The sequence below is a fragment of the Acartia tonsa genome, chromosome 4, assembly GCF_053477335.1.
Source record: "Acartia tonsa isolate MP-2025a chromosome 4, ASM5347733v1, whole genome shotgun sequence".
Classification (NCBI taxonomy): Eukaryota; Metazoa; Arthropoda; class Copepoda; order Calanoida; family Acartiidae; genus Acartia; species Acartia tonsa.
Window position 1 is genome coordinate 57,296,221 of NC_137263.1, and position 27,694 is coordinate 57,323,914.

At 34.4% G+C, this 27,694-nt stretch overlaps 1 protein-coding gene across 1 annotated transcript; it reads right to left on the reverse strand.

The window, feature by feature from the left end:
* Positions 1-551: 551 nt before the first annotated feature.
* On the reverse strand, positions 552-27,032 carry Oatp26F (Organic anion transporting polypeptide 26F). Its single transcript, XM_080159185.1, has 20 exons — positions 26,937-27,032; positions 25,889-26,013; positions 24,523-25,092; positions 24,074-24,179; positions 22,681-22,874; positions 21,615-21,706; positions 19,539-19,598; positions 18,510-18,603; positions 18,218-18,245; positions 16,950-17,069; positions 15,514-15,620; positions 14,724-14,877; positions 13,776-14,045; positions 12,919-13,068; positions 10,351-10,585; positions 9,245-9,553; positions 8,727-8,888; positions 4,910-5,024; positions 3,582-3,650; positions 552-2,417 (listed from the first exon to the last, which is right to left on the reverse strand). Exons 2-20 carry the CDS (start codon positions 25,933-25,935, stop codon positions 2,279-2,281), a joined length of 3,021 nt encoding a protein of 1,006 aa, XP_080015311.1. The 5' UTR covers positions 25,936-26,013; positions 26,937-27,032; the 3' UTR covers positions 552-2,278.
* Between the last annotated feature and the right edge of the window lie 662 nt (positions 27,033-27,694).

A 27,694-nucleotide genomic window follows, 5' to 3' on the forward strand; every position in this document is an offset into this window, starting at 1 on the left:
TTGTATGTGATTCTTAACTGATAATAATTTAATAATAAATTGACTATTTCTATTTTGTTTAATAATAAACATCACAGCCTTCTTAATGATTACAATATCATAATATTTTCAAAAATCACATTGTCTTGTAAGGATTTTTTAAGTTTTTTTCTTATTTAAAAGAAGTTTTTGCGTTTGCTAAGTGAATACTTATTTATCACATCGTATTATAGACAGCTGTCCGCGGACAGTAAATTAAAAAAAAATATAAGAATAATTCCAATTTGTATAGCCCCGGGGTAACAAAACTGTTATTGACAAAATGATTTTTCATTTTATTATCTATGGAAAATTGTCTATAATACGATACGATACATGATTTTTCAGTATGACTCAGAAACTGTTATAATCCAGCAGATATTACCCAATCGGTTTCGAAGCCATACTTGAAAAATAGTTCAGCAACTGTAATTTTTTGAATTACAAAATCTTTTTGTTGATGAAGATTAAAGAAAATTAATTTTAAAGTTGAGGGTTAAAAAAAAGAAAAAAGAAAAAATTAATAACAAACTTTGAAACTATAATAAAACATTAAAAATCCATTTTTTTTAACATTGCATTGTAGATTTTTAAAATTTAATTTAATTATGCTTAAATATCTTAAACTTGGGACAAAAGCAATAAAAATTTGTCTTTAATGTTTGAGAATTTCTTATTTGAGATCTAAAATAAAATTAATCTAAAATTTAAGCTCTAAATTTAAACTGGAAGAAAATTTAATAATTTTGGCCTGTGAATTTTTTTTTCAATATCAATAATGACAATTTTCACAAGAAGCGCAGCAGATGCAAGACAACAAAAAGTCCTGTATATCTGCCAATTTTTCAACAAAAAAAAATTAATTTGTAGCGGAGCTACTCTATAATGAATGCATACACAAAGCAAGTAGGTACAATTCTACAACCAATACATTACCACAAGTCTCTCTCTAAAATATCAAGAAAATATAATCTTTTTTTCATTAATATCTATAAAATATCAAATCTATCATTTTATTTTGGGGGTTTCTTTTTGGCATTTCAGTTGCGTAGTGGAGATTTTTTTGAAACTAAAAAATATCATAATAATAATTTTTTCAAATAATTATAATTCTAAGATAAGGACGGGAAACCTTAAATTTGACCATTTTAGTGATTTTTTGCAATCATATTCATAAAATGAAGATTAATTTCCCTTTTAAGGAAAATTAATCATAAACTCTAAGGTTTCATTTCCCTCATTAATGACTTTAAAAACACATCTCTATGAAACATAATTTTGAACTTTGTGAAGATCCCAAATGTGTTACTAGAAGTTTTGGGATTTCAAATATCTTTTTTTTTAAATGAATTACTTGGGTATTTTCAAAGAGTTCAAACTCGTTTTTCAGGGAGAAGTGTAAAATTTGGCTTTCAAATTGAGATACAAAATAAATGAATTCAGATCATAAAAATTGAACTGTGTTTTTAAAATATCATTTTATAATATGATATTTTTAATCAGAAAACATATAATTGAAAATGTATTTTGGTCCCTCTTGTTTTTATTAAGTTCTTTAATTAATAAAAAAAAAGATAACTTACTAATTACTTATCTAAGAAAGAAATCATAAAAAATCTATTAGTTTTTTTTCTTTTGATTTAAAACTTAATCTTTTAATCAACCGGATTTTTCTTGTAAAAAATTATTTTTAACTATTGCTTTTTAGAGAAAAACTATATAATCTATTTTTTAATTAGTGTATAACCGTTTTTTAGGCTTTTAAAAATAGTTTAATTTTTATAATAATGAGCATATTTTGATAGAAAATTGATTTTTATGTACATTACATATTATGTTTTAGATTTTAATTTAAAATATAATTATCAACTATTTTTCATTTATTAAAAAGAATTTTTTTGGATATAAACAAGGAAGGGATGATTTATGTAGAAACCTCATAATAAAATTATCAAGCACTCTATACCCTGACTTACGGAATCTCTACAAAAACCCCCATTCCCCATTTTTTCAATTCGACAATTTTTTCAATTTATACTTTTTTCCTTATTCAAGATCTATTTGGTGATTTTTATACATTAGATATTCATAAGTGCAGTAAATTCAGATTGTATACTTATGTAAAGGGGTTTATCTGAGCCCTGCGGGGCTTTTCATACAAGGTTTACCATATATAATATCATATATAATTATATAATATATGATTTAATAATACTTGTTAAAGGACTAGTTTATAGTAACTGCCATCCATTCTTTTATATCATTTCAATTCTGTGCTTTTCTCTGGAGTTTTTAGTTCTGTGGTTGGCAGGATGATGTTGGAATCCAGCTGCTGCTGGCTGTTCTGGCTGACTGCAGCTCCATCCTGCCGGCTACCAGGTGACCCATGAGTGTACATGCTAAATATATAAAATAAAATTTAGTCATCAAAATATCATCCTATTATATAAAGAAGTAAGTTTTTTGTCTGTAGCTTAATATATCGATAACTAATTATCCTATTAAGTTCTCCATATCGGGGAAGCTTTACATCGGTCCTGGTATGGGTTTAAACTAAGATTGAAGTCTTGGTAAAGCTTTAGGCTATTTTTCTGTCTATCTTTCCCCTTCGAACACGGAGCCACTTTTAGAAAATATTTCACCATCTAGGCAAGAGGTAGAGGTTTGGACTAAATAGGTACCCCAAGTTTTCAACACTTTCTCGTATTCGTTGGCCAAAAAACTTTGAAGCCTTTTATTAAATCTTGATTGGATGCTGAAACTTCAACAACTCCCACCAACAATTTTAATCTACAGAAGTGGTAATTTTTATCTTATTTAGGGGTGCACATCAATTCATCTTTATTCTCTTTAAGAACCAACTAATCAAAATTGTTGTTAAGCCAACGAATAAGAACGTTATTATAAAACTTTGGGGACTAGTGTAATTAACAGCCCAATTTCCAAACCGTAAGATTTTTGAGATAGATGCCTTTTCCTAATTAGAAGATTTAAAAGGTATAAATTATCGACAAACCCCAAACTGTCCAGTTTTGAGAAAGACGATTCCTGTGACGTCATATAAAAAGGGAGGGGGGGAAGAAAATCTCTTCCCTTTTCTCCCATCTCTTTTGAAGAGATTTTCTTCCCCCCTTCCCTTTTTCTTTCCCGAAACGTATATGACGTCACTGGAATCGTCTAGCTCAAAACTGGACAGTTTTGGGTTTGTCTAAATTATTTAAATGATCTAAACTATATTTGGATATTGTCATTTTCACTTTTTAAAAACATTTGACTTAACAAAGAATAACAACTTTAACAAAAAATTTAAAAAAACCTAAATCTAATCTAATTTAATGTTTATATATCCTTTAAACATATAAAAACTGCTAGACCAACGGACCAAGTAAATTAAATACTAGATGATCATTTCTAGAGGGAATCTTCACCAAAAAAATCAGCAATTTAACTTGAATAGCAGCGGAGAAAATCTCATCCCTCCCCCATAGCGTTATGAACTGACATACAGGGTTGATTATGGTGTAGCTTCGCTACTAAAAAGCATATTAAAATGATTATCTTACCTCATGGCAATCAGAAATGCAAAAATTGTTAAACCTTTGCACAGAGCTGTCAACTGTAGAATTATATGACTGAAATAATAATAAATATTAGGTATGACAACCATGCTTTGTAATAAAGTTAAACAGGGCTGTCAACTATAGAATTATGTGACTGAAATAATAATAATTATTAGGTATGGCAACCATGCTTTGTAATAAAGTTAAACAAGGATGTCAACTGTAGAATTATATGACTGAAATAATAATAAATATTAGCTATGACAACCATGCTTTGTAATAAAGTTAAATAGGGCTGTCAACTGTAGAATTATATGACTGAAATAATAAATTATTAGGTATGGCAACCATGCTTTGTAATAAAGTTAAACAAGGATGTCAACTATAGAATTATATGACTGAAATAATAATAAATATTAGGTATGGCAACCATGCTTTGTAATAAAGTTAAATAGGGCTGTCAACTATAGAATTATATGACTGAAATAATAATAATTATTAGGTATGGCAACCATGCTTTGTAATAAAGTTAAATAGGGCTGTCAACTGTAGAATTATATGACAAAAACAATATTTTTTTAAAAACTTTTATCTTTTTTTGGGGGGGGGAGGGGGGGCGACCTCCAAGATTTCTTAAATTATTGCGTGGGGATTGGAGACGAAATTGTTCAATGTTAGGTGTATTTTACGCATTTTCCACAATTTTTTAGGACGTATTAAGTTTGAATATTTTGATAATCTTAAATTAATTAACCCTTCATTTTTACTTGAAAATGCATACAAACAAAAAAAAGGCGTATTCCAACAAAGTGACTATTGAGCACTAAAACCCCAACTCTTTCATTTTTCATATGAATTAAAAATATGGTGGGGGGAGGGTAGTTTTTGGTTTGGTTTTTATTACTTTAGGTTAGGTAAGGTTAGGTTATATTGGGAACAAGATAGCCCCACACAGTTGATTAACCGCAGAAATTGGCCCCAAAGTTGGCCAAATAAACTAACCCCCGGGCCCCCACCCCCCTTCCTTATTTTCATTTATTTACAAAATAACGGGGGTAACAGTGCTCAATAAGCATTATGTGTGAAAGCAACAGGGACGTTCAAGCTTTTTTTATGGGGGGGAGGGGTTAATCATAACTTTACCCCCCCCCCCTTAGACATCCCTGGAAAAGAACCCATAACAATCTTTTTATGTACCTGACTCGTTGTCATAGTTGAGACAATTCTGAACCCCGGAACACACACACACACTCATGTACCTGACTCTATCGTTGTCATAGTTGAGACAATTCGTAACCCCGGAACATCCACACACACACACACACATATACCTGACTCTGTCGTTGTCATAGTTGAGACAATTCTGAACCCCGGAACATCCAACCTTCCATTGATTACAGTTAGAGTCCAACATCCGGCCGAAGGCCACCGGCCCGGGAATTGTACCTAGATAGATAGATAGATAGAGAGGTATATATAGATAGATCCAGTGGTTACAATTCGAGTCCAACATCCGGCCGAAGGCCACCGGCACGGGAATCGTACCTGAATAGATAGATAGATCGTTGAATAGATAGAGGGGTAAATAGATTGATAGAGAGGTATAGATAGATCCATTGATTACAGTTTGGGTCCAACATCCGCATGAATGCCATATACAAATATGATATAAAATAAGATTATTCAAACTTATTTTTTTAAAATATTTTTAAAAAGTATGTATTTTTTATGTGTATAGTTTTCATTCTTTTCATTTTAATTAAATAAAAATTATTTAACTACATTGTAAATAAGTCACTTTGTGAAAACACTCTTTCGGAAATTATAAATAATTGAAATGAAACAAGAAATCTTATTGGTTTAACTTTAGCATTTTTTTTTTTACTGAAATTGATTGTTTTAGAGAAAAAAATTATTTCCATCGAACAGAGTAGAGTTTTTTTATTATATTATTGATATAAACTGAATCATATAAAATTGTTCTGTAAGAAATAATTTAACCCCAAACTAAAAGTTGCTTTTGCTCCCGTCAAAATGATCACAGCAACATATACAATTAATTTTTAAATCCCTCCAAAAAAGTTTATTGGGGACTTAATTCAAATTTGGGCTCTGCAGTCTGATTCTACTGGTGTCATAGTATATTTTTGATATATGATTCAAAAATAGGTTAAAAACAGTTTAACAGCTCAGCTGCAATTGCAAATTATTATTAGTACCCTGATTGGGATCTAGTGCAGTTCACGGTAAATGTTCCTGGTAACGATTATCAAAAAAAATCTATTAATTTTAAAGGCTGTTAGCTTCCAAAAGGATGAACGTGCATATCATGCCCGCACACCGTGTTAAGCGGCACAAGAAGGTCTACAAATAATCTGAAATAGCCAAGATCCAATGATGCACAGGAAATGCTGCACTTGTCCCAGATAATTTTATCCTTTTTCCCTATTACATAATAACTATGAAACGCCTATTGTGACCGCCAGGACTCCGCCTTCTACCTGGGAATGTTCTACACCATGGCGATTCTTGGCCCCGCCCTCGGCTACTCAATGGGCGGTCATTTTCTCAACCTCCATGTCGATTTTCTTAGGTAAGGAGGGTAAACAATAATAGTCATTTAAATAATTTTTTCTATAATTTTTTATTATTACCTTCGGAAAATTGTCTTTTAGACATGATTTATCATATAAGATGTAATATCGTATAGTAATAGACCAATAAGAACTTAGTAGCAATCCAACCAAATTATTGGTTAAAAAGAGTTTATTTTTATAATAAGTCAGCTATAAACAGATGATTTTATAAAGCTTTTATGGGGGAATAGATATATTTGTACTCTAAGTATATGAAAGCTTAAAATACAAAACTAAAATACACCAATATAAGCAATTTATATTTAATTTTTAAATATTTTCTTTGTATAAATAAAGTATGAAATGGTTTAAAAATTATTTAAGTAATAGACAGCAATTTGTACATGTAAACAATACTGACTCAACAAAGCTGAACATAGATAGAGGTGTCCCACAGGGCTCTATTTTAGGACCAATTCTATTTTTAATCTACATAAATGATCTTAAAAACTGTACTGATTTATTTACCCTATTATTTGCTGATGACAGTAATTTTTTAATTTCTGGTAAAAACTTTACAGAGATTAAACTGAAATTAAACAATGAACTTAAAAAGATATCCGATTGGTTTAGGAGTAATCAAATGAGCTTAAATCCTGATAAAACTAAAATCATGATATTTAATAAAAATGAAAATACTATTGATTGGAATGCTCTTAATATTAAGCTAAACTTTAACAATGAAAATGAGTTTGATCCTGAGAAAATAAAAATCTTAAATTATGTCAATTCAAGTAGCAATATTCCTGCAATTAAATTCCTAGGTGTATTTATAGATCCTTCTTTAAATTTTAAATATCATGTAGAACATTTGCGTAAAAAGATTTCTAGTTCCTTATTTCTTATAAATAGAGCTAAACATATACTGAATTTAGATAGCAAAAAAATGCTTTTTCACTCACTTATAAATAGACATTTACTTTACTGTTTACCTGCCTGGAGTTGTGGTCCTAAATCTACTATGGAACCATTAATTAAATTGCAAAAAAAGGCAATAAGAATTGTTTTTAGTAAGAAACACATCTCACACACAATGCCTTTATTTAAAAAAATGAATGTCCTTCCTTTACATGAATCAGCTAATTATTTGAAATTATTATTTATGTATGATTTTATAAACAGTAAGCTACCAAGTTCCTTTCAAGGTACATGGCTTCGCCGTAATCAATTACATACCAGAAATCTTAGAAACTCTAATATGTTTGATGTTAAAAAACCGAAGTTTAAATCTATTGAAAGATTTCCTAAGTATCATTTTCAAGAATTATGGAATAACCATTGTAATAATGATTTATTAACCCACAATCAATCAAGAAAAAAATTTATAAAAAATCTAAAAGAATCTTTGTTATCAAGCTTAACTTTCAATATCAAGAATGTAGATAAAATTATATTTCTTTTCAATATTGTTTGAAATCTGATAAATCAATCAAAATCTATTTGTTGAAATGTTTTTTTAAAATTTCTATTATTGCAATAATGGTGTGAGACTTGTATGCCCTAATCAATCCTTCCTATTATCATTCTTTCCTCTCCAATATGATTTTATTTATTGCTTATTATCTTTTTTCTATTTTTTTTGTCTTATCTATATGGCCTGTATGAAAACAATGTGTGAATACACATTACTGCATACTTCCTAGTTTTTAGGAAACTGCCATTTGGGAAGAAAATTTTTTTTATAAATTAACCATATCAATAAAATTTGACTGTATATATAAATGTATATAATATTCATTTAATTCATTTATTATTTTGTTGTTTTTTTTTCTATGTATGTACACCCAAGAATAATAAATCTAATCTAATCTATGAATAAATAATCATGCCTTAAAATTTAAAAAAGCTCGATTGAACAAGAGCGAAAACTCATATCATAAAAAAATAATGTGTATTGTACAAAATTGGACCCTAAAAATAATATCATTTTAGTTTCGACGTGGACTCGAGCCCGCGAGGCCAGGATTGGACCGGCGCCTGGTGGCTGGGCTTCGTTTTCTGCGGTTTTGCATCCCTTCTCCTTGCTTTCTTCATTTTCTTTCTACCTCCCTCTCTTCCTGGCATTGAGGAGCCTACAGACGATCAGGTATACAGATTACAGATAGATAGATAGATAGATAGATAGATAGATAGATAGATAGATAGATAGATAGATAGATAGATAGATAGATAGATAGATAGATAGATAGATAGATAGATAGATAGATAGATAGATAGATAGATAGATAGATAGATAGATAGATAGATAGATAGATAGATAGATAGATAGATAGATAGATAGATAGATAGATAGATAGATAGATAGATAGATAGATAGATAGATCCATTGAGAACAATTACAGTTCAGGATGTGCCCGAAGGCCACTGGTCCTGGAATCGTACCTGGATAGATAGATAGATAATTAGATAGACATGTGAATGGATGAATAGATAGACGGACAGACAGACAGACAAACAGACAGAGAAACAAACAGACGGATAGAAAGATAGATAGACAGACAGACCCACTTACCTAGACCTCTGATGAGTAGCCACTGAACGCCAAGGGCCAGGGAGCGGACGGAGGGATGGACGCAGCGCAGTGTGGCGGTCAGCGCCGGCATGTTCGCCATAAAGGTGATCAGCATGGTGAAGAAGAAGGACGTGATGAAGACGGGCAGCATTAGACACGACACCTGTGGTAGCACCAGAGGAATAATAATGAATAGAAAATATACGTGGATATCATGACAGGAAAAAGATTTGTCGTCAATTTAGGTTGCTAACATGGACTTCCTTTATTGGTCAATTCGATCATCCAGTAGAAGGGAAGTGGATGGGGTAAAGCGGTTAATATGGGGTATCGTTATTTTATCCCGCTGCGAGTATCTCTATTTATTAGATTACATGAATATTATACAATAATTAGGATCTACAGAAAGTGATTATTTTGTTTATCAACATAGAGGATGATCATTAAGTTATCGTTCATATAATTAATATTAAATAGTTTTAATAAATATTTTTTTCATCTGCCGTTAGTATTCCATTCCTTGCAGAGCCCCGGCTCGCCCACGGGTCCAATTTCCTCTCCGCTGCCAATATCGGCTCCCGTGGCAGCCGCCAGCGGCGGCGGTTGAGCAGAAGTTGACCCGTCATTATCGGACGTGGCGGCATACCCGCTTTCACCACCGCCGTACTCTAAGTCGTTCTCGCCGCTGCCGCCGTTCTGATTGAGTAGCGGCGCGCTGATTTGCATCGGCGTGGGACGGGAGAAGGCGCAGGAGCAGTTGATGTAGTGGCCGCTGGTTCGATTCTCAGCCGTGCAGCCGGCCCAACAGGGATTGTAATACTGCTCACCTGAAAATATAAATAACAAGATTAGTTTTCATTGGTTAACAAGCAGTGGCTTGCAGAGGATTTTTACACCCCCCTAAATCCAGCTTTATTGGGGGGGGGGGGTTAACACAGACAACCCACCCAATGAAAAGTCAAAAAAGCGTTACTCAATTGGTAAATTTATGTGCGAAAGAACCCATCCCAAGTGTTAGTGGGATGTGACTTTACCCAAACACCACACTTGGCGAAGGGTGTATGGAGGTGGCCACCTTGGGGAGTGTTTCACTCCCCATTTGTTTTGCCAGGGGGTAGATACACCAGCTTCTGCCCACTGTTTACAAGTTGAAATTTGAAAACATTTTTTTCAAATTGACATTGAAAAACAATGCAAAAATATTATAACTAAAAATGTATTTTTTTCTATTTATTTATCGCATTGTATTTTAGCCAGCTTTCCGTGGATATTAAATCGAAAAATTGTATGATTAAAACCAATTTTATTAGACCCGAGAAGCTAAAGTCCCGGACTAACAAAACTGGTGTTAATTTTAGTGTTTTTTTATTTTAGTATCCATGGAAAATTGTCGTAATTCCATGCTATACATGATTTTTCAGTATGACTAAGAACCGGATCTAATCCAGCGGATATTAATCGGTTTCGAAGCCATACTTGAATAGTTATTTCTCGCATTGTATTTTGAACAGATTGTACATTTTTATATTCGTAGAATACTAGATATAATACGATGAAAGACATGATTTTTCAGTATGGCTGATAACCGGTTCTAATCCACTGACCGGATACAAAATAATTGTACCTTCAACACAGACAGGATTATAGTCACTAGCCAGCTCACAGCCGCAGTCTCGCCGCGCACACTGGTTCGCCTCCACAATATCGTGCTGCTGGCCGCCGGTCATCCGAAGGCCCGCCCCGCGGTCAATCGGGCTGCCACGCAGGTTTCGGTCCACCGGACAGTTGGCCAGCAGCCCGATGGCGGTCAGGATTGCCACGAACTGGGTGACGCTGACTAATTTGAGCAAACCGGGAACCTAAAAACCAAAAAAGGGGTAAGTTATCCCATTAGAGTAGAACACTAGAGGGAGAAGGGGTTAAATAACTGTATCTCCCCCATCGCACTGTCCTTGTGCTGACTCACAATTGGGTCATTAATAATTAACCAATGGTGTACTGTGTATTAAAACAGCCAAGTAGCAGAAAACAATTTGGTAGCAGACGAATAAGGTCATTGAAAAAGGAAGGGAGGTAATTGTTATCACTAGGGATATTAAGGGATAAGACAATGAATGATAAATTGATGTATATCCCCAATGCAGATGAACAAAATTACCCCTTTTGTAGATAGAAATTATTGGTTACAAAGTTTGGACACTGCTAGTTTTTACCAACCAACTAAAGTTTAATAATAGTTTTTAAGCCAGCGAATAAGAAAGTATGTTATTAAAGTTTAGGTCCCAATATCAAGTTACAGTTACGAAATAGGACCATGAATTAGCAGAGAGAGAGAGAGAGGGTACAATGGGCTGTTTGTTACACTAGTCCCCAAAGTTTTATGATACGTCTTTCTTACTCGTTGGTTCAACAACTTTGGGATCTTTTACTGAATTTTCATAGGTTGATTTGTTAAGTTGAGTGTTAAAAGGTTTTAACCATTATTTTTAATATACAGAAGGGGTAATTTTGTGTGTCATCATTAGGGATGTACTTCAATTTATCGGCCATTGTCTTATCCCTTTAGATCCCCGAGGAATAAGCCTATAATGGAAAGACGTAAAAAAATGGAATATAGTATGAAATAATAATATGTAATTCTTCATTTGAAATGATGATAAATGAAAAGACTGTTCTTTAGAAAGATTAATTAAAAACATTTCTTATTAACTGTAACAAATACTATATAATAAGATTCAAATATAAAACACGAATGATTGCCAGAAATAAAAAGCTTGGGCGTCCAGATTATACAATTTAAATGAAATTTTCTTCAGGGAGGAAGGGGACATTGGACTGTAAATTATAATTGGCCTCAAAAATAAATTAATCAGGTTCTCTTTTATATTGTTTTTTAAAAATTGGTTGGTTGGTTGGTTTATTAAGTTAGGTATCCAAACGTGTCAACCCCTAATTCTAATCTACAGAATGTCATTTGTCAGATAGACAAAAGTTTTCTGCATAGGATGAACAGAAATTAATTTCAAAATCCGGGACTGACAGATAGACAGTCCTTTTAAAGACCATTGTTTTAGAGGGTTATTTGGAACATACAAATAACAGGAAAGAATAATAAAATTGAGGTATAGTCCATTTCGTGGCAACGCCTCTTAAGGGGCGTTACGTCGTATTTTTACAGTAGCTTTGCCCCTATTTCTAGCCCTGTGGGGGGCTCTAACCCTGCGGGGCAATCATCTAACCCCAACTGAACCTAACCTAACCTAAAATAACTTACAAAAAGCTACTGTGAAAATACGACGAAACGCCCCTTAAGAGGCGTTGCCACGAAATGGACTATACCCTAAAATTAAATTTGTTAAAAGGTATAAGTATATGCATTTTAATTGCAAAAAAATGTATTCGATAATAAAGCTCATTTATTACATACAATAAGAAAAAAAAGATACGCCCCCCCCCCCTTATTTCTTTATTATGCCTAATAAGAAAAGTTTGATTGCTAATACGTGAAAATTTTAATATTAGAAAAATCTCAAATTTCACTATTTATGCACAGGGAGACAGGAGACATTGGACCGTAAATTTTACTGGTACCCAAAGTTTTATATGCACGTTATCTTATTCGTTGTCTCAAAAACTTTGGGTACTTTTATTAAATTGATTAGTAAATTTAAAAACTAGTAGCTTTTAAACTTTACAACCAAGGCTAATTCAATCTTTTAATATATTAGTGTGGGGGATATTCACTTGCGATAAAAGAGCTGTTAATTAGATATATATGTATTCCAGTTTATTACAAGATATGACTAACACATTCTAGAAACTCCATTTCTATAGATGCTCAAAATATTTGAAAATTCTAACATAAAATTTACATAAAAATAACCAAGTTCTGAAAAAATTAAACTTTGATTAATCTTCAAAAGTATGTGAGAAAATTACAGCATTTTAAATTTTTAGATAAAAAAAGACCTAAAAACAAAGGTTGTTACATAAAAGAGTTTTGGAAGCAAATTGTGACTTGGATTGACTCATATTCGGAAATTCTTTATCAAACATTCACAACACTCTTTAGCCCTTTAGCTCTAATAGGAGCTCGGAAAAAGAGGGTGAGGTTGAGGGGTTGCGTTCCTTCCGAAGGTCCGGAAAGGTTCAAGACTGTTAAGGGTTAAGCCGCCGAACAATTCATACTTACTTTAAGACGGAATTTCTTGCAGATGGCGCCGCCGAGGAGTGTGCCTCCTGCCCCCGCCACCACGCTCACCACCCCGACGTTCAGCGCCGCCTCAGATTCTGACAAACTAAACTGGTTCTGCATCAACTTGGGCAGGAAGGTAGCTAGGCCCTGCAACAAATTTAGACAAGTTAAAATTGTCCTATCGATTTCAAACTTTGCATGATTTCAAACATTCCTATAATAAAATAGGTAATATTTAGGAAGCGTTGCAACTCAATAACAAAATTACAATTTAAAACATGCTTAATTTTGGATATAAGATATATTTGGATAGATTGACAGGGGAAAACTTGTCGTCAAGTTAGCTTCCTAATATGGATCTCATTTGTTGGTCAGTTCGTTCATCCAGTAGGAGGGGAGGGGCAAAAGGGGGTTCATTTGAAGTATCGTTATTTGAGCCAGCTGCAAGAATTGTACATGAAAATCTGGTGCAACATCCAAATAATAATAATACAATGATTAAAATAATAAAATGTTAAAAAAATCTTTGAGGTGCTTGAAACTGTCACTAAAGTAATATAATGTCTGCCTGTTTGTATGTCCACTAAGATCTGGTTATTATTGATACTACAATTTTCAGGCAAGTTGGTTAATTTTTGGTTCTTATGGTTTTAGGATAATCGGAAGAGGGATACAACGATACAACACATACTCATAGACATATGGCTATGGAATGTTAACTTAACCTACTAATCAAAATTCAATAAAATTCCCAAAAGCGAAAAAGAAAAAAAATTTGGGGACTAGTGTAATAATCAGCCATTAGCCTCTGCTTTCCTATTCCCTACTACTTTAGCTACATTTAAGAACATTACCTGCATTAAAAATCCTTCTGCCGAGCCCGCCAGGCTCAAGAACACAAAGGTCGGATTAGTAAAGATCAGGGTGAGTGCGTTCACCAGCTCCTCGCCAACTGGCAGCGGGCCGCCGCCGGCCCCGGTCAGGTCAATGTCCTCCTCCTCCGAGGATTCGCTGTCGCTCTCGCTGTACTTGCCGCCGCCGCCGCCGCGTTGGTTGAGCGGCCGCGCCTTGTAGCTGGCGCGCCGGAAACTGGAGCCGCGCGATGGTAGACGAGATCGGCACACCTGATGAACAAGGAAATTTTAATTTTCCAGGAATTTTAAGAGATAATACAATAGAGGATAAACTGGTGTACATCCCTAATGATAATGAACAAAATTAACCCTTGTATACATTTAAATTATTTGTTGGTACGTATGGACACCGCCAAATAATGAACCAACCACTAAAAATTTTTTAAAAGTGCCCAACGTTTTTAAGGCCACGAATAAGAAACGTGAATATAAACTTTTAGATACTGGTGTTATTAACAGTTCAATGTAACCTATTTTGAGGGAAAATTCAAAATTCAAAAAAAGTAAGTATTTTTGTAATTTTTTCTGCATATTGAAATACCTATACAATTTGTATGTCATTTGAAAAACTGACACACAGAAAACTGTCCCGAATTTGTATTAATTTTGAGGAACAAGACTCCAGTGACGTCATATTTTTCTTTCCCGAAAAAGGGAAGGGGGGAAGAAAATCTCTTCAAAAAAGATGGGGAAAACCCCCTTTTCTCCCATCTCTTTTTTCTTCCCCCCTTCCCTTTTTTCTTTCCCCCTTCCCTTTTTCGGAAGAGAAATATGACGTAACTGGAGTCTTGTTCCTCAAAATTAATACAAATTCGGGACAGTTTTCTGTGTGTCTGAAAAACTTGGTTGTCTGTCTTTATCTATCTATCTATCTATCTATGTGTATACCTGATCGTCTGTAGGCTCCTCAATGCCAGGAAGAGAGGGAGGTAGAAAGAAAATGAAGAAAGCAAGGAGAAGGGATGCAAAACCGCAGAAAACGAAGCCCAGCCACCAGGCGCCGGTCCAATCCTGGCCTCGCGGGCTCGAGTCCACGTCGAAACTAAAATGATATAATTTTTAGATGACAAGCAAATTTATACTCAGATTTTGTACTGTACATTTTGTACTGTATGATTTTTTATATCGAGTGTTGTTACAGTAGGATCATATATTACTGAAAAAAGTAAATGGGACATTTATGTTTCAAATATTTAAAAATGATACCTTCAGCCTTTTTCTTACATAATAATACAAAAATATTATAAAATCAAATACCTATAAATTAAACTTTTAGGAGCAGTTTTATTTTGTTTGTTATTTGGCCTTATACTGTTCAAACTTTTTTAAACTTAGAGTACTAATAGATCTATTTCCTAATCAAAGCTTTATCCCAAGAATGCATTTGTTAATAGCTGATTAATAAAAAGGATGTTATGAAAAATATTTGCCCTTTCGACCTATTGTGTACTCTTATTAACCAATAATTTGGTCAGATTGTTTCTACACTACGTTCTAATTGTCCATTTAACTGATTAGATAATTAGATCTACAATATAAAATCTTAATATCCGCTGCATTAGAACCGTTTCTAAGTCATACTAATAAATCATGTATTGCATTGTTTTATAGACAGTTTTCTGCAGATAATAAGATGAAAAATTAACTTAATGATACAAATAACTATCATTGTTCTTACCTAAGAAAATCGACATGGAGGTTGAGAAAATGACCGCCCATTGAGTAGCCGAGGGCGGGGCCAAGAATCGCCATGGTGTAGAACATTCCCAGGTAGAAGGCGGAGTCCTGGCGGTCACAATAGGCGTTTCATAGTTATTATGTAATAGGAAAAAAGGATAAAATTATCTGGGGATCTTGGACAAAGTAGCTTCGGACAAAGTAGCTTCGGACAAAGTAGCTTCCGGACAAAGTAGCTTCCGGACAAAGTAGCTTCAGGACATTTACTTAAGAAAAGTAGCTTCTAATATTAATAAAGGTTATGGCCGCAGCGCTCGGCCCCCTGGCCTGCCTAGCCGCGGGCGCTCGGCTCCCTAGCCTATAACCTAACCTAACCTAACCTATGTTAGCCTCAGAACATTTATTTAAGAAAAATATCATCAACTGATAATACATAAGTGGTTTAGAATTTCGTGGATTTTACAAGTGGTTGATAGATTTTTACAATTTTTAATACTGTTTTTATAAGTTTTAATAATGTTTTTACAATTTTTTGGTTAGGTTAGGTTAGGTTATAGGCTAGGGAGCCGAGCGCCCGCGGCTAGGCAGGCCAGGGGGCCGAGCGCTGCGGCCATAACCTTTATTAACAGTGGAGGCTACTTTTCTTAGGAAGCTACTTTGTCCGGAAGCTACTTTGTCCTGAAGCTACTTTGTCCGGAAGCTACTTTGTCCTAAAGCTACTTTGTCCGAAGCTACTTTGTCCGAAGCTACTTTGTCCGAAGCTACTTTGTCCAAGATCCGGGCCAAGTGCAGCTAACGGTAAAATGTTCCTGGTAACGATTATCTCCAAAAATATATTTTACGCGTTTTTTCTTCAGTTAAGCTTTGCCTGTGCAATATTGGATCTTGGCTATTTCAGATTATTTGTAGGCCTTCTTATGCCGCTTAACACGATGTGCGGGCATGATATGTACGTTCATCCTTTTGGAAGCTAACAGCCTTTAAAATTTATAGATTTTTTTTGATAATCGTTACCAGGAACATTTACCGTGACTAGATCCAATTAGAGTACTAACATTTACTTGCAGCTGAGCTCTTAATGATGCTGTGAGTATTGGTGCAAAAAATATGACGTAACAAAAAAAATTAGCCAATGAGAGGCCACTATAAATTTTACCATTGGTCAATAACGGCCTCTCATTGGCTAATTTTTTTGTTACGTCATATCTTTTGCACCAATACTCACAGCATCCTCTTAATCCTTCTTAAAAAAAACATTTTTGAGGGGATAAGTTCCATTGGATTTGAGTTATCTATAAGGGAATCTTACCATAGGCCCATGGTTAGTTTTAGGCTAATTTTCTGTCGCTTTCTTTGAATATAATAGAGGGCCCCTAGTTACTTGACGCGATGCTTCTGAAGTTAAGATTAAATATCACAATGAAACTGTAATCCTGCCTTTGCGCCGACATTCTCGTCGATGTACGTGACGCCCAGGGTGTAGAGGGGCGAGGCTCCGGCCCCATGCATCAGGTTCGCGGCCATAAACACGTACTTCAAGTGGTTTCCGGACCCGTACTAAAATAGATAGATAGATAGATGGATGGATGGATGGATAGATAGGTTGTTGATAGTGAGATTGGTGGAATGATAGATAAATTGATAGATAGATTGATAGATAGATAGATAGATTGGTAGATTGATAGATAGTTTTTAATTCCAAAATATATGATCACTCATCAATAATAAAGAATGAAATGTATTTTTACATATTTTTATTTAAGTTTATCCTTTACATAATTGAAATAAGTGATTTTTGAAAAAGAATATAAATTAATACAATTTGAAATAATTTTAATTTACATTACCATAGGATAGATAGAAAGAAATATAGATGGTTAGATAGACATACATATAGATAGATAGATGGACAAAAAAAAACTGTTGTTGTTCATCTGTAAAAATTATTGGTTGTCTGCAGAATGACACCCCACTACTTTACCCTTTAGATAGATAGATAGATGGACAATGATATAGATAGATAGATGGACATATTATATAGATGGACAAACAAACCTGTTGTAGTTCATCTGTACAAATGATTGGTTGTCTGCAGAATGACAACCCACTACTTTACCCTTTAGACAGACAGACAGATGGACAATGATATAGATAGATAGATGGACATATAGATGGACAAACAAACCTGTTGTTGTTCATCTGTAAAAATTATTGGTTGACTGCAGAATGACACCCCGTTACTTTACCCTTTAGATAGATAAATAGATGGACAATGATATAGATAGATAGATGGACATACAGATGGATAAACAAACCTGTTGTTGTTCATCTGTACAAATTATTGGTTGTCTGCAGAATGACACCCCACTACTTTACCCTTTAGATAGATAGATAGATGGACATATAGATAGATAGATAGATGGACATATAGATGGATAAACAAACCTGCTGTTGTTCATCTGTAAAAATGATTGGTTGTCTGCAGAATGACACCCCATTACTTCACCCTTTAGACAGATAGATAGATGGACAATGATATAGATAGATAGATGGACATATAGATGGACAAACAAACCTGCTGTTGTTCATCTGTGCAAATGATTGGTTGTCTGCAGAATGACACCCCGTTACTTTACCCTTTAGATAGATAGATAGATGGACAATGATATAGATAGATAGATGGACATATAGATGGACAAACAAACCTGTTGTTGTTCATCTGTACAAATGATTTGTTGTCTGCAGAATGACATCCCACTACTTTACCCTTTAGATAGATAGATAGATGGACAATGATATAGATAGAAAGATGGACATACAGATGTACAAACAAACCTGTTGTTGTTCATCTGTACAAATTATTTGTTGTCTGCAGAATGACAACCCACTACTTTACCCTTTAGATAAACAGACAGATGGACATATAGATATATAGATGGACATATAGACATATAGATGGACAAACAAACCTGCTGTTGTTCATCAGTACAAATTATGGGTTGTCTGCAGAATGACACCCCACTACTCCCCCCTTCAGAGATATGACGGGGTCCTTCTTGTAAGAAATAGGGCAGGCTAAACAACAAGGAACCTAAAATAAAAGGGTATAATGATTCATTTGACGATACGGTATGACTTTTAATCCTTTTTGTTTTTAGATGTTTAGTTTTTTTTAACCTTGGTAAGATGAATCCTAAGCCAATTAGGCAGGACAAGCAAAGCATTTCTACAGTTTCAAATCAAAAGGAAGTTTGTCTAAATTAATCTGGGAACTTAAGGGATAAGTTAATAGAAGATAAATTAATGTACACAGCAAATACTTATATACAAATAAAAACCTCTTGTAGAATAAAAATATTGGAAGAAGAGTTTAGATACTGTTAGATTATACCACATAAGATTCAATGAAAGTCCCCAAAGTTACTAACCCAACGAATGAAAACCGGTGTCTGTAAAACTTTGGGTACCAGTATAATTTTCAGTCCACTAATCCCTCCCTCCCTGATAGCTTTGAAATCGATATATTATTACTTGGATGTTGCACCATATTTCCATGTAATCTAATAAAGTGATGCTCGCAGCTGGCTAAAATAACGATAACCTCCATCCACCCCCTCCCCTCCAACTGGATAAACAAACTGACCAATAAATGATGACAATTTTAGCGACCTAAATTGACGACAAATTGTTCCTTGACAATATATCCACGTATTATATAATATTACTAGCAGGTTCGCCCCTAGCCTCTAGGGGCTTTGCCCCAAGTTGGTAATTAAAAAAAATTAAAATACTACTGGAGCTGCAATCACTAATTTCAAATAATTTTTTAAAAATGGGGGGGGGATTTTTTATTTTTGGAGAGGTTGGGGGTGTCCCACCCCCCAAGAAAATAGCCTAAAACCACCACAGGACCAGTAGGTATATTTCCTGAAGAGTAGAATCCGATCGGTTCAGTTGTTACCGAGATTTTAAGGGACGGACAGACATCAAGCTACTTTGTATTATTCATATATTATTAATGGTTACCTATGCCCATAAGAAAGATGCCTCCACTAATCCACACAGGTTTACTTCCTGTGCCTCGACCTAAATCAAATTTTTAAAAAATGACAACATCCATAAAAGCGAAGCTCTGAAACGGTAAGACAAACGAACATCAACACTTGTATAGTGTCAGAACTGAATAATCAGAATATAAATGTATATTAGTCGTAGCAAAATTGTAAGTAAATTTGTTGAAAAACTGAAATACAGGATAATGTTTATGGACATACTTACATTTTTAGGACTTGATTATAGAGTTGCTTCGCTTATAATATTGTCCCAGGAATCAACATACCAAAAATCAGATCAATCGGATGATTAGATCACATAGAAATTTGTTATTAAAAAGGTAAAAAAATCAACATGTTTAAAATGGACGTACGGACATTCATGTAATGATTATAGAGTTGCTACGCATTCTAAATCGTACCTAACTACTAAAGGAATCACCATGCAAAGTTTGAAATCGATAGGACAATTCTAACATGCCTAAATTAACGAAAAAAGCTATCTCTCTGTGACGGACGGACGTACGGACGGACCGACCCTAATTATAGAAAAGCTTCGCTTTTAAAAATTAAACAATGATGACAACAATATAAAAGCGAAGCTGTAAAATAGGAAGGAAAAACGATACAGTAAAAGGACATACTTTCATTTTTTGGATTTGATTATAGAGATGCCTCGATTATAATATTGTACCATTTTGTCCTAAGAATAATTATTCCAAAAATCAGATGATTAGGATAATTATATCATACAAAAAAAAAGTTGTTATAAGCTATACGTTAAAATCAATAGAGTATAACTACTCTATAGTTAAAATATAATAATGTACATACCTCCAAGATAGGAAACAGGTAGAAGACATATGAATGAAGCTATATCATAACAGCTAGCTATGAGCTATGAATATCTTATAGAGTATAACTACTCTATAGTTAAAATAAAAATAATGTACATACCTCCAAGATAAGATACAGGTAGAAGACATATGAATGAGGCTATATCATAACAGCTAGCTATGAGATATGAATATCTTATATAGTATAACTACTCTATAGTTAAAATAAAACTTATGTACATACCTCCAAGATAGGAAACAGGTAGAAGACATATGAATGAGGCTATATCATAACAGCTAGCTATGAGATATGAATATCTTATATAGTATAACTACTCTATAGTTAAAATATAATAATGTACATACCTCCAAGATAAGATACAGGTAGGAGACATATGAATGAGGCTATATCATAACAGCTAGCTATGAGATATGAATATCTTATATAGTATAACTACTCTATAGTTAAAATATAATAATGTACATACCTCCAAGATAAGATACAGGTAGGAGACATATGAATGAGGCTATATCATAACAGCTAGCTATGAGATATGAATATCTTATAGAGTATAACTACTCTATAGTTAAAATATAATAATGTACATACCTCCAAGATAAGATACAGGTAGGAGACATATGAATGAAGCTATTTCATAACAGCTGGCTATGAACTATGAATATCTTATAAAGTATAACTACTCTATAGTTAAAATAAAAATGTACATACCTCTAAGATAAGATACAGGTAGGAGACATATGAATGAGGCTATATCATAACAGCTAGCTATGAGATATGAATATCTTATAAAGTATAACTACTCTATAGTTAAAATAAAAATGTACATACCTCTAAGATAAGATACAGGTAGGAGACATATGAATGAGGCTATATCATAACAGCTGGCTATGAGATATGAATATCTTATAGAGTATAACTACTCTATAGTTAAAATATAATAATGTACATACCTCCAAGATAAGATACAGGTAGGAGACATATGAATGAGGCTATATCATAACAGCTAGCTATGAGATATGAATATCTTATAAAGTATAACTACTCTATAGTTAAAATAAAAATGTACATACCTCTAAGATAAGATACAGGTAGGAGACATATGAATGAGGCTATATCATAACAGCTGGCTATGAGATATGAATATCTTATAAAGTATAACTACTCTATAGTTAAAATAAAATAATGTACATACCTCCAAGATAAGATACAGGTAGGAGACATATGAATGAAGCTATATCATAACAGCTGGCTATAAGTCCACTATCAGTTGACTGAAGTCCATATCTAAAATTAAACAGATAATGTAAATTGTGGAGAAATCATTCATCGGGGATCTAAAGGGATAAGACAATGGACGATTAACTGATGTACATCCCCAACGATGATACACAAAAATACCCCTTCTGTAGATTAGAATTAGTGGTTAAAACGTTTGGTCACTCAATTTTTATGATCCAACCAATCCTATTCCTTAAATGGGCAAAAGCCATCAAATAAGAAAACGTTAATATGAAACTTTGGGGACAAGTGTAATAAACATTCCGATGTCCCCTCCCTTCCTAAGAAATCATGCATTTACAATTAAAAAGGAATTTTGGGTTCGAGTCCAACCTTCTGAATTAAACTTTTATCTATTTATCCTTATATAGGTATAAAAGTAACATGTGTCTGTCCTTATGTAGCTAAAGATCTTGCTATATAGGTATAACTACCATTAGACCTATAGTTTTTAGCTATTTTGGGGATGGGTAACATACACCCCCCCCCCCCCTTTTCCAAGAAAAATCGATTTTTATTGATTTAAAAAGGACAAATCAAGTCAGTAATAAAAAGGGATAAGACAGAATGTTAAAAAATTTACCCCCAATCAAAAAGTGTAGATTAGAATTATTGGTTGTAAAGTTTGAACACCACTAGTTAGGAACTATCCAATAAATTTTTTTTTTAAGTTTGAGAGCACACAAATAAGATAACAAAGTTATTAGGTAAACTTTGGGTACCAGTGAGTCCAATGTCTCCTCCCACCCTTGCAAATCTACAGTCCAATGTCCCCTCCCTCTCTTGCAAATCAAGCAAAAAACTAAAATAACCTTTTGAAGCTGTTATAGTGCCTATCAAAAAAATGATGTCATACAATACAAATGACCAATGATAGGCAAACACACAGACTAAATTACCAATGGCAGGCCAGTACATATTTTATATGACCAATTGTAATATGACGTCATTTTTTATAGGCACTATAAAAAGCTTCTAACCTCTTTTCAAGAGTCCCGATGACAACGTTGATGAGACCGTTGACGAGAATGCCCTGTACGACGCCGCCCATGCAGAGCAGAAACACCATCAGGAAGATCAGCCGCCGCCGCCGTGCCTGGTTAGCCGCCTTCTTCACCTCGTACTCCTGCTGCAGGCTGTCCAGGTGCTCCTTAGCGGCCTGCTGCAACCCAGCCTGGTAACAAATGGTAATTATATGGCCTGTATGAAAACAATGTGTGAATATACATTACTGCATACTTCCCACCTTTAAGAAAACTGCCATTTGGAAAGAAAATTTTCATATTGAATAACCATATCAATAAAATTTGACTGTAAATGTATATCATATTCATATGATTAATTTATTGTTGTTCTTATTTTGTATGTACCCAAGAATAAAAAAATCTAATCTAATGATTGATACCTATCAAATTAAACTATAATACCTTATATAAAATATAGTAGATTCTAATAATCGATATAGAATATAATGGAAGTATTATGACAGAGTAAAAATTGTCGCCAATTTAGGTTGCTATTTCCCCTGTCATTTATTGGTCAGTTTGTTCATACAGAAGTATGGAAGGGGCTTAAGGAAAGGAGGATGGGGTAGATCGCTATTTAAACCCGTTACAAGTTTCAGTTAATTGAGTACATGCTAATCTGGTGTAAGATCCAAGTAATAAAAAATACATTATTTTTATCCTGTTGCCTTTAAGTTCCAGGAAGGTATAAAAATGAAAGAATAACGTGGTTTTCCTCAAAGTGCCTGGTCGAGCACAGAAAACTCTTTATTTTGAAATAAATTTAAAATATCATGGGTGGGGGTTAGGACACAATACAATCTGTCCCGATTTTGTATTACTTTTGCGGAACATGATTGCAGTTACGTCATATTTTTCTTTCCCGAAAAAGGGAAGGGGGGAAGAAAATCTCTTCAAAAGAGATGGGGAAAACCCCCTTTTCTCCCATCTCTTTTTTCTTCTCTCCTTTCCTTTTTTTCTTTCCCCCTTCCCTTTTTCGGGAAAGAAAAATATGACGTAACTGCAATCATGTTCCGCAAAAGTAATACAAAATCGGGACAGATTGTATTGTGTCAGGGGTTAGTTTTTGGCTTATTTTTTTTATTAATTTAGTAAGGTTAGGTTAGGTGAGGTTATATATTGAAAACTAGGTAGGCTCTCAGGGTTTGGGCACCACAGGTAATGGGCCATCAGAGTTAGGTCTTCTCGGAGCGTAAAACATCTACCTCATCTCCTAATTTAAATTTATTTCAAAAATTTATTTATTTCAGTGATAGCCACTTTGAGGGAAAGCAAAAAATTTTCCCCCTAAATGAACTCTGATTGTAAAGTTTTGGTAATGAAAAAGTGGTCATATATGTCAACTTACATGGCGGTCATCTGGCGAAGGTTCCTCCAGAGCGGGCAAGGAGTCCCCTGCCATGAGCAGAGCTGGAGACACGGGCACTGGATGCTTCTCTTTCTCCTCACTAACACTGAGTAGTTGGGTAGGTAAGACAAATGAAATATGCAATTAAATTAGCTTACCAATAATTAAAAGTACTCAAAGTTTTGAGCCAAAGAATAAGTTGAAGTAATTATAACACTTTGGGTACTAGTGTAATTTACCTGGGAGGAAGAGGACATTAGGCTGATTATTACACCAGTCCCCACAGACTTATAATAACGTTTTTTTATTAGTTGGCTCAGAAGAAGTAATTTTGTGTATCATCATTGGGGATGTACATCAATTTATCGGCCATAGTCTTATCCCTGGTAATTTACATTTCAATTCCCTCCCTCTCTGTTTGATATTATCTAATAATTTGTCCTACATTCCTGATGTAATGTTCAGTCATAAGTGATCCACAAAACCTCTGCCTGTCCAACCTGTGATCATCATCCTTCACAAATACGTCATCCGTTTCATCCACTAGACCTTCCTCAACTGCTGTGGCATGTACAAACTCTTTGGGGTTTAACATTTCTCCAACAGATGGAGCTGAAGTACTTGTGGCGGCCATTTTGTAAACTTCTCTTGGCTGTTGTTGCGACAACGTTGTGTCCAGATTGCTGATGGTTAGGCTAGTTTGGAGAAGGACTTGATAGGCCCCACCACCACCTACAACTGTGTCATCATCAGTTGTGACGTCATTGTCTGTGACGTCACAACAGGCAACAACAGCTGATTCGTTATCTGTGACGTCATCCGCATAAACAACAGCTGTTTTATTACCAATGACGTCATTGATTGAAACAGCTGTTTCAGTACATATGTTGACGTCACTGGTGGAAGAAACAGCTGACTGGCGAGGTGGGGAGCTGTGCAGGTAGGGGGTGAGATCAGCTGATGTTGTTTTAGTTACCAGCATGCCAGCTGGTGATACAGCCATGGGCTGAGGGTCAGATCTATAATAAAAACAACAATAAGATCATAAAAATGATTATTTCATTATTGCATAGAGAATATATCTGGTACCTAAGCAAAACGAAGCAGAAAACCAATATCAATGGATTTCCTATTTTTTGTCTTGGAGTCCTAACTGAAGTCATTATGATATAAAAATATCAGTATGTCTCTTGTCTGTTAAGAAGGGTATTGCTAACTGCTAGATCAATGAAGTGAAGCTTCTTATAGGTTCAGGGAAGATTTGTAACTATTTTGGAAGAGAGTACTTCTAACCCTCCGATACACCCCCCCCCCCCTTAAAAAAAATTATTTTACCTTGTTGTTTTAAAACTAAATTAAATAGAAATTGGAGGGTTAACTTCCGCCCCCCCCCCCCCCCCCGTTCTCTTTATATAATAAAGCATTAGGTACCTAGATAAAATATGGAAATCTAAAATACTATAAAGAAACACTATCAAGTACCTACCTAACATAGTCGACACACACATACATACAGACAACTTGTACTTTTATATTAGGATTAAGTACCTACCTACCATGTGTCGCGTCTATACACATACACACATACACTCACACACACACTCAGACAACTTGTACATTTATATTAGGATTAAGTACCTACCTACCATGTGTCGCGTCTATACACATACACACATACACTCACACACACACTCAGACAACTTGTACTTTTACATTAGGATTAAGTACCTACCTACCATGTGTCGCGTCTATACACATACACAAATACAAACACCCCCCCCCCCCCCACACACACACCTTGTACTTTGTACCTACCTATCATGTGTGGCGTCCACTTGATCATCATTATTGCACTGCTCCATTGCTGCACTGGATAATTCTATCCTTGGTCAATTTCATATACAATTGAACTATAGACAGAGTACAAGCAAGAAAATCAACTAAAATATTACATCATGTCAAGCAAAGATGTGCAACGGGGTGGGGGTGAAGGGGTATTTGACACCCTAAAACTTTGACACCCCTTATTTCCCCTCTCAAAATAAACAACTTGAATGACCCTAATGTCAAGAAAGTCAGGCATCTTAAGGGATAAGACAATAGACGATAAATTCAAGAACATTCATCATGATATTGAACATAATTACCCCTTCTATAGTTTTTGATACAATGATTTGTAGCTGTCTAAAGTGCCCTAACAAAATGGGGATAGATGTCACTGCTTTTGGCCTACCTATTCTATTGACGTCAGGAAATACCCTATACCCCATCTCTTTTCTAGGGGGTTTTACTTCCCACTTTCCTTACTCTTTCCCTCTCGTAAGACGTCAATAGAATAGGTAGGCCAAAAGCTGGGACATCTATCCCCATTTTCCTAGTGCACTAAACACAGTTACCTCCCTCACCATTTCTTACAGACAGGCTAAGGGACGAACCAGGCCAGGGGATGTAAAGGGGACTGGCCGATAAATTGTAAAACGTTTCAACACCCAACTTAAAGAATCAACCAATGAAAATTCAATAAAAGTCCCCTAAGTTGTTAAGCCAACGAAGAAAAAAATTTTATTATAAAACTTTGGCGACTAGTGTAATAAACAGCCCAATGTCCCCTTTCTCCCTGGAGACTTCTTATTATAGAGTAGCTTCGCAACCTAAAAGGTTTCAAGAAGTAGGGAAGATGATTAAATTCCCTCAACAGATTATGACGTCATACGATAATAACCAATTAGAGGCCAGCATAAATTTTACCATTGTTCATTTACAGTGTATACTGGCCTCTCATTGGCTATTCTATCGTATGACGTCATAATCTGTTGAGGGACTTTAATCATCTTCAAAAATAGGGTATTTCTTGACATATTGCCTAAAATTTGTAGTTTGTAGTGTTAGAATTTCACATGCTAGGCATATGATGATTTCAACCACTTGCATATTTCATAACATAATCTGAAAAAAATTTAAAGATGAGTTCTAATAATTTAATTTAGACATTTATGGGCTAGGTACTAAAAATCAATCGATATAATTACTTGGATGCTGCTCCAGATTTTCATGTCCTCTGATAAAGTGAAAGTAGCAGCTGGCAAAAATAACAACGATACCCTCTATCCACCCCCTAAACACCAGCCCTCCCCTCCTACTGAAGGAAAGAATGAGGTCCATACTAGCAAGCTAAATTGTCGACAATATATTTACGTATAGGTATCCTATATCCATTAAAACAATTTTAAAATAAGTTGTTTTGATAATAATTTAGACATTTATAGAGAAGTTTTGCTAGGTACTTAATATCATTTTCAGTATGGCTTCGAAACCAATTGATATTCTCTGGATTAGAACCGGTTCCCAACCGTACTGAGAAATCATGTATAGCCTCGATTTACTGACAGTTTTCCACAAATATTAAAATAAAATCATAAAATAAATTCTAGCTCTGTTAGCTCTACCTGCCCCCTCGGGGCTAACAAAACTGGTTTTGATGTTAAATTTTTTATTCTAATATCTAATTTTATACTGAAAATTACGTATTACTAATATGGTTTATACTTAAGAATTATATGCTGGTATGTATTTTTGTATGAATCATTCCTATATATGACTCAATTACGATATACATTTATA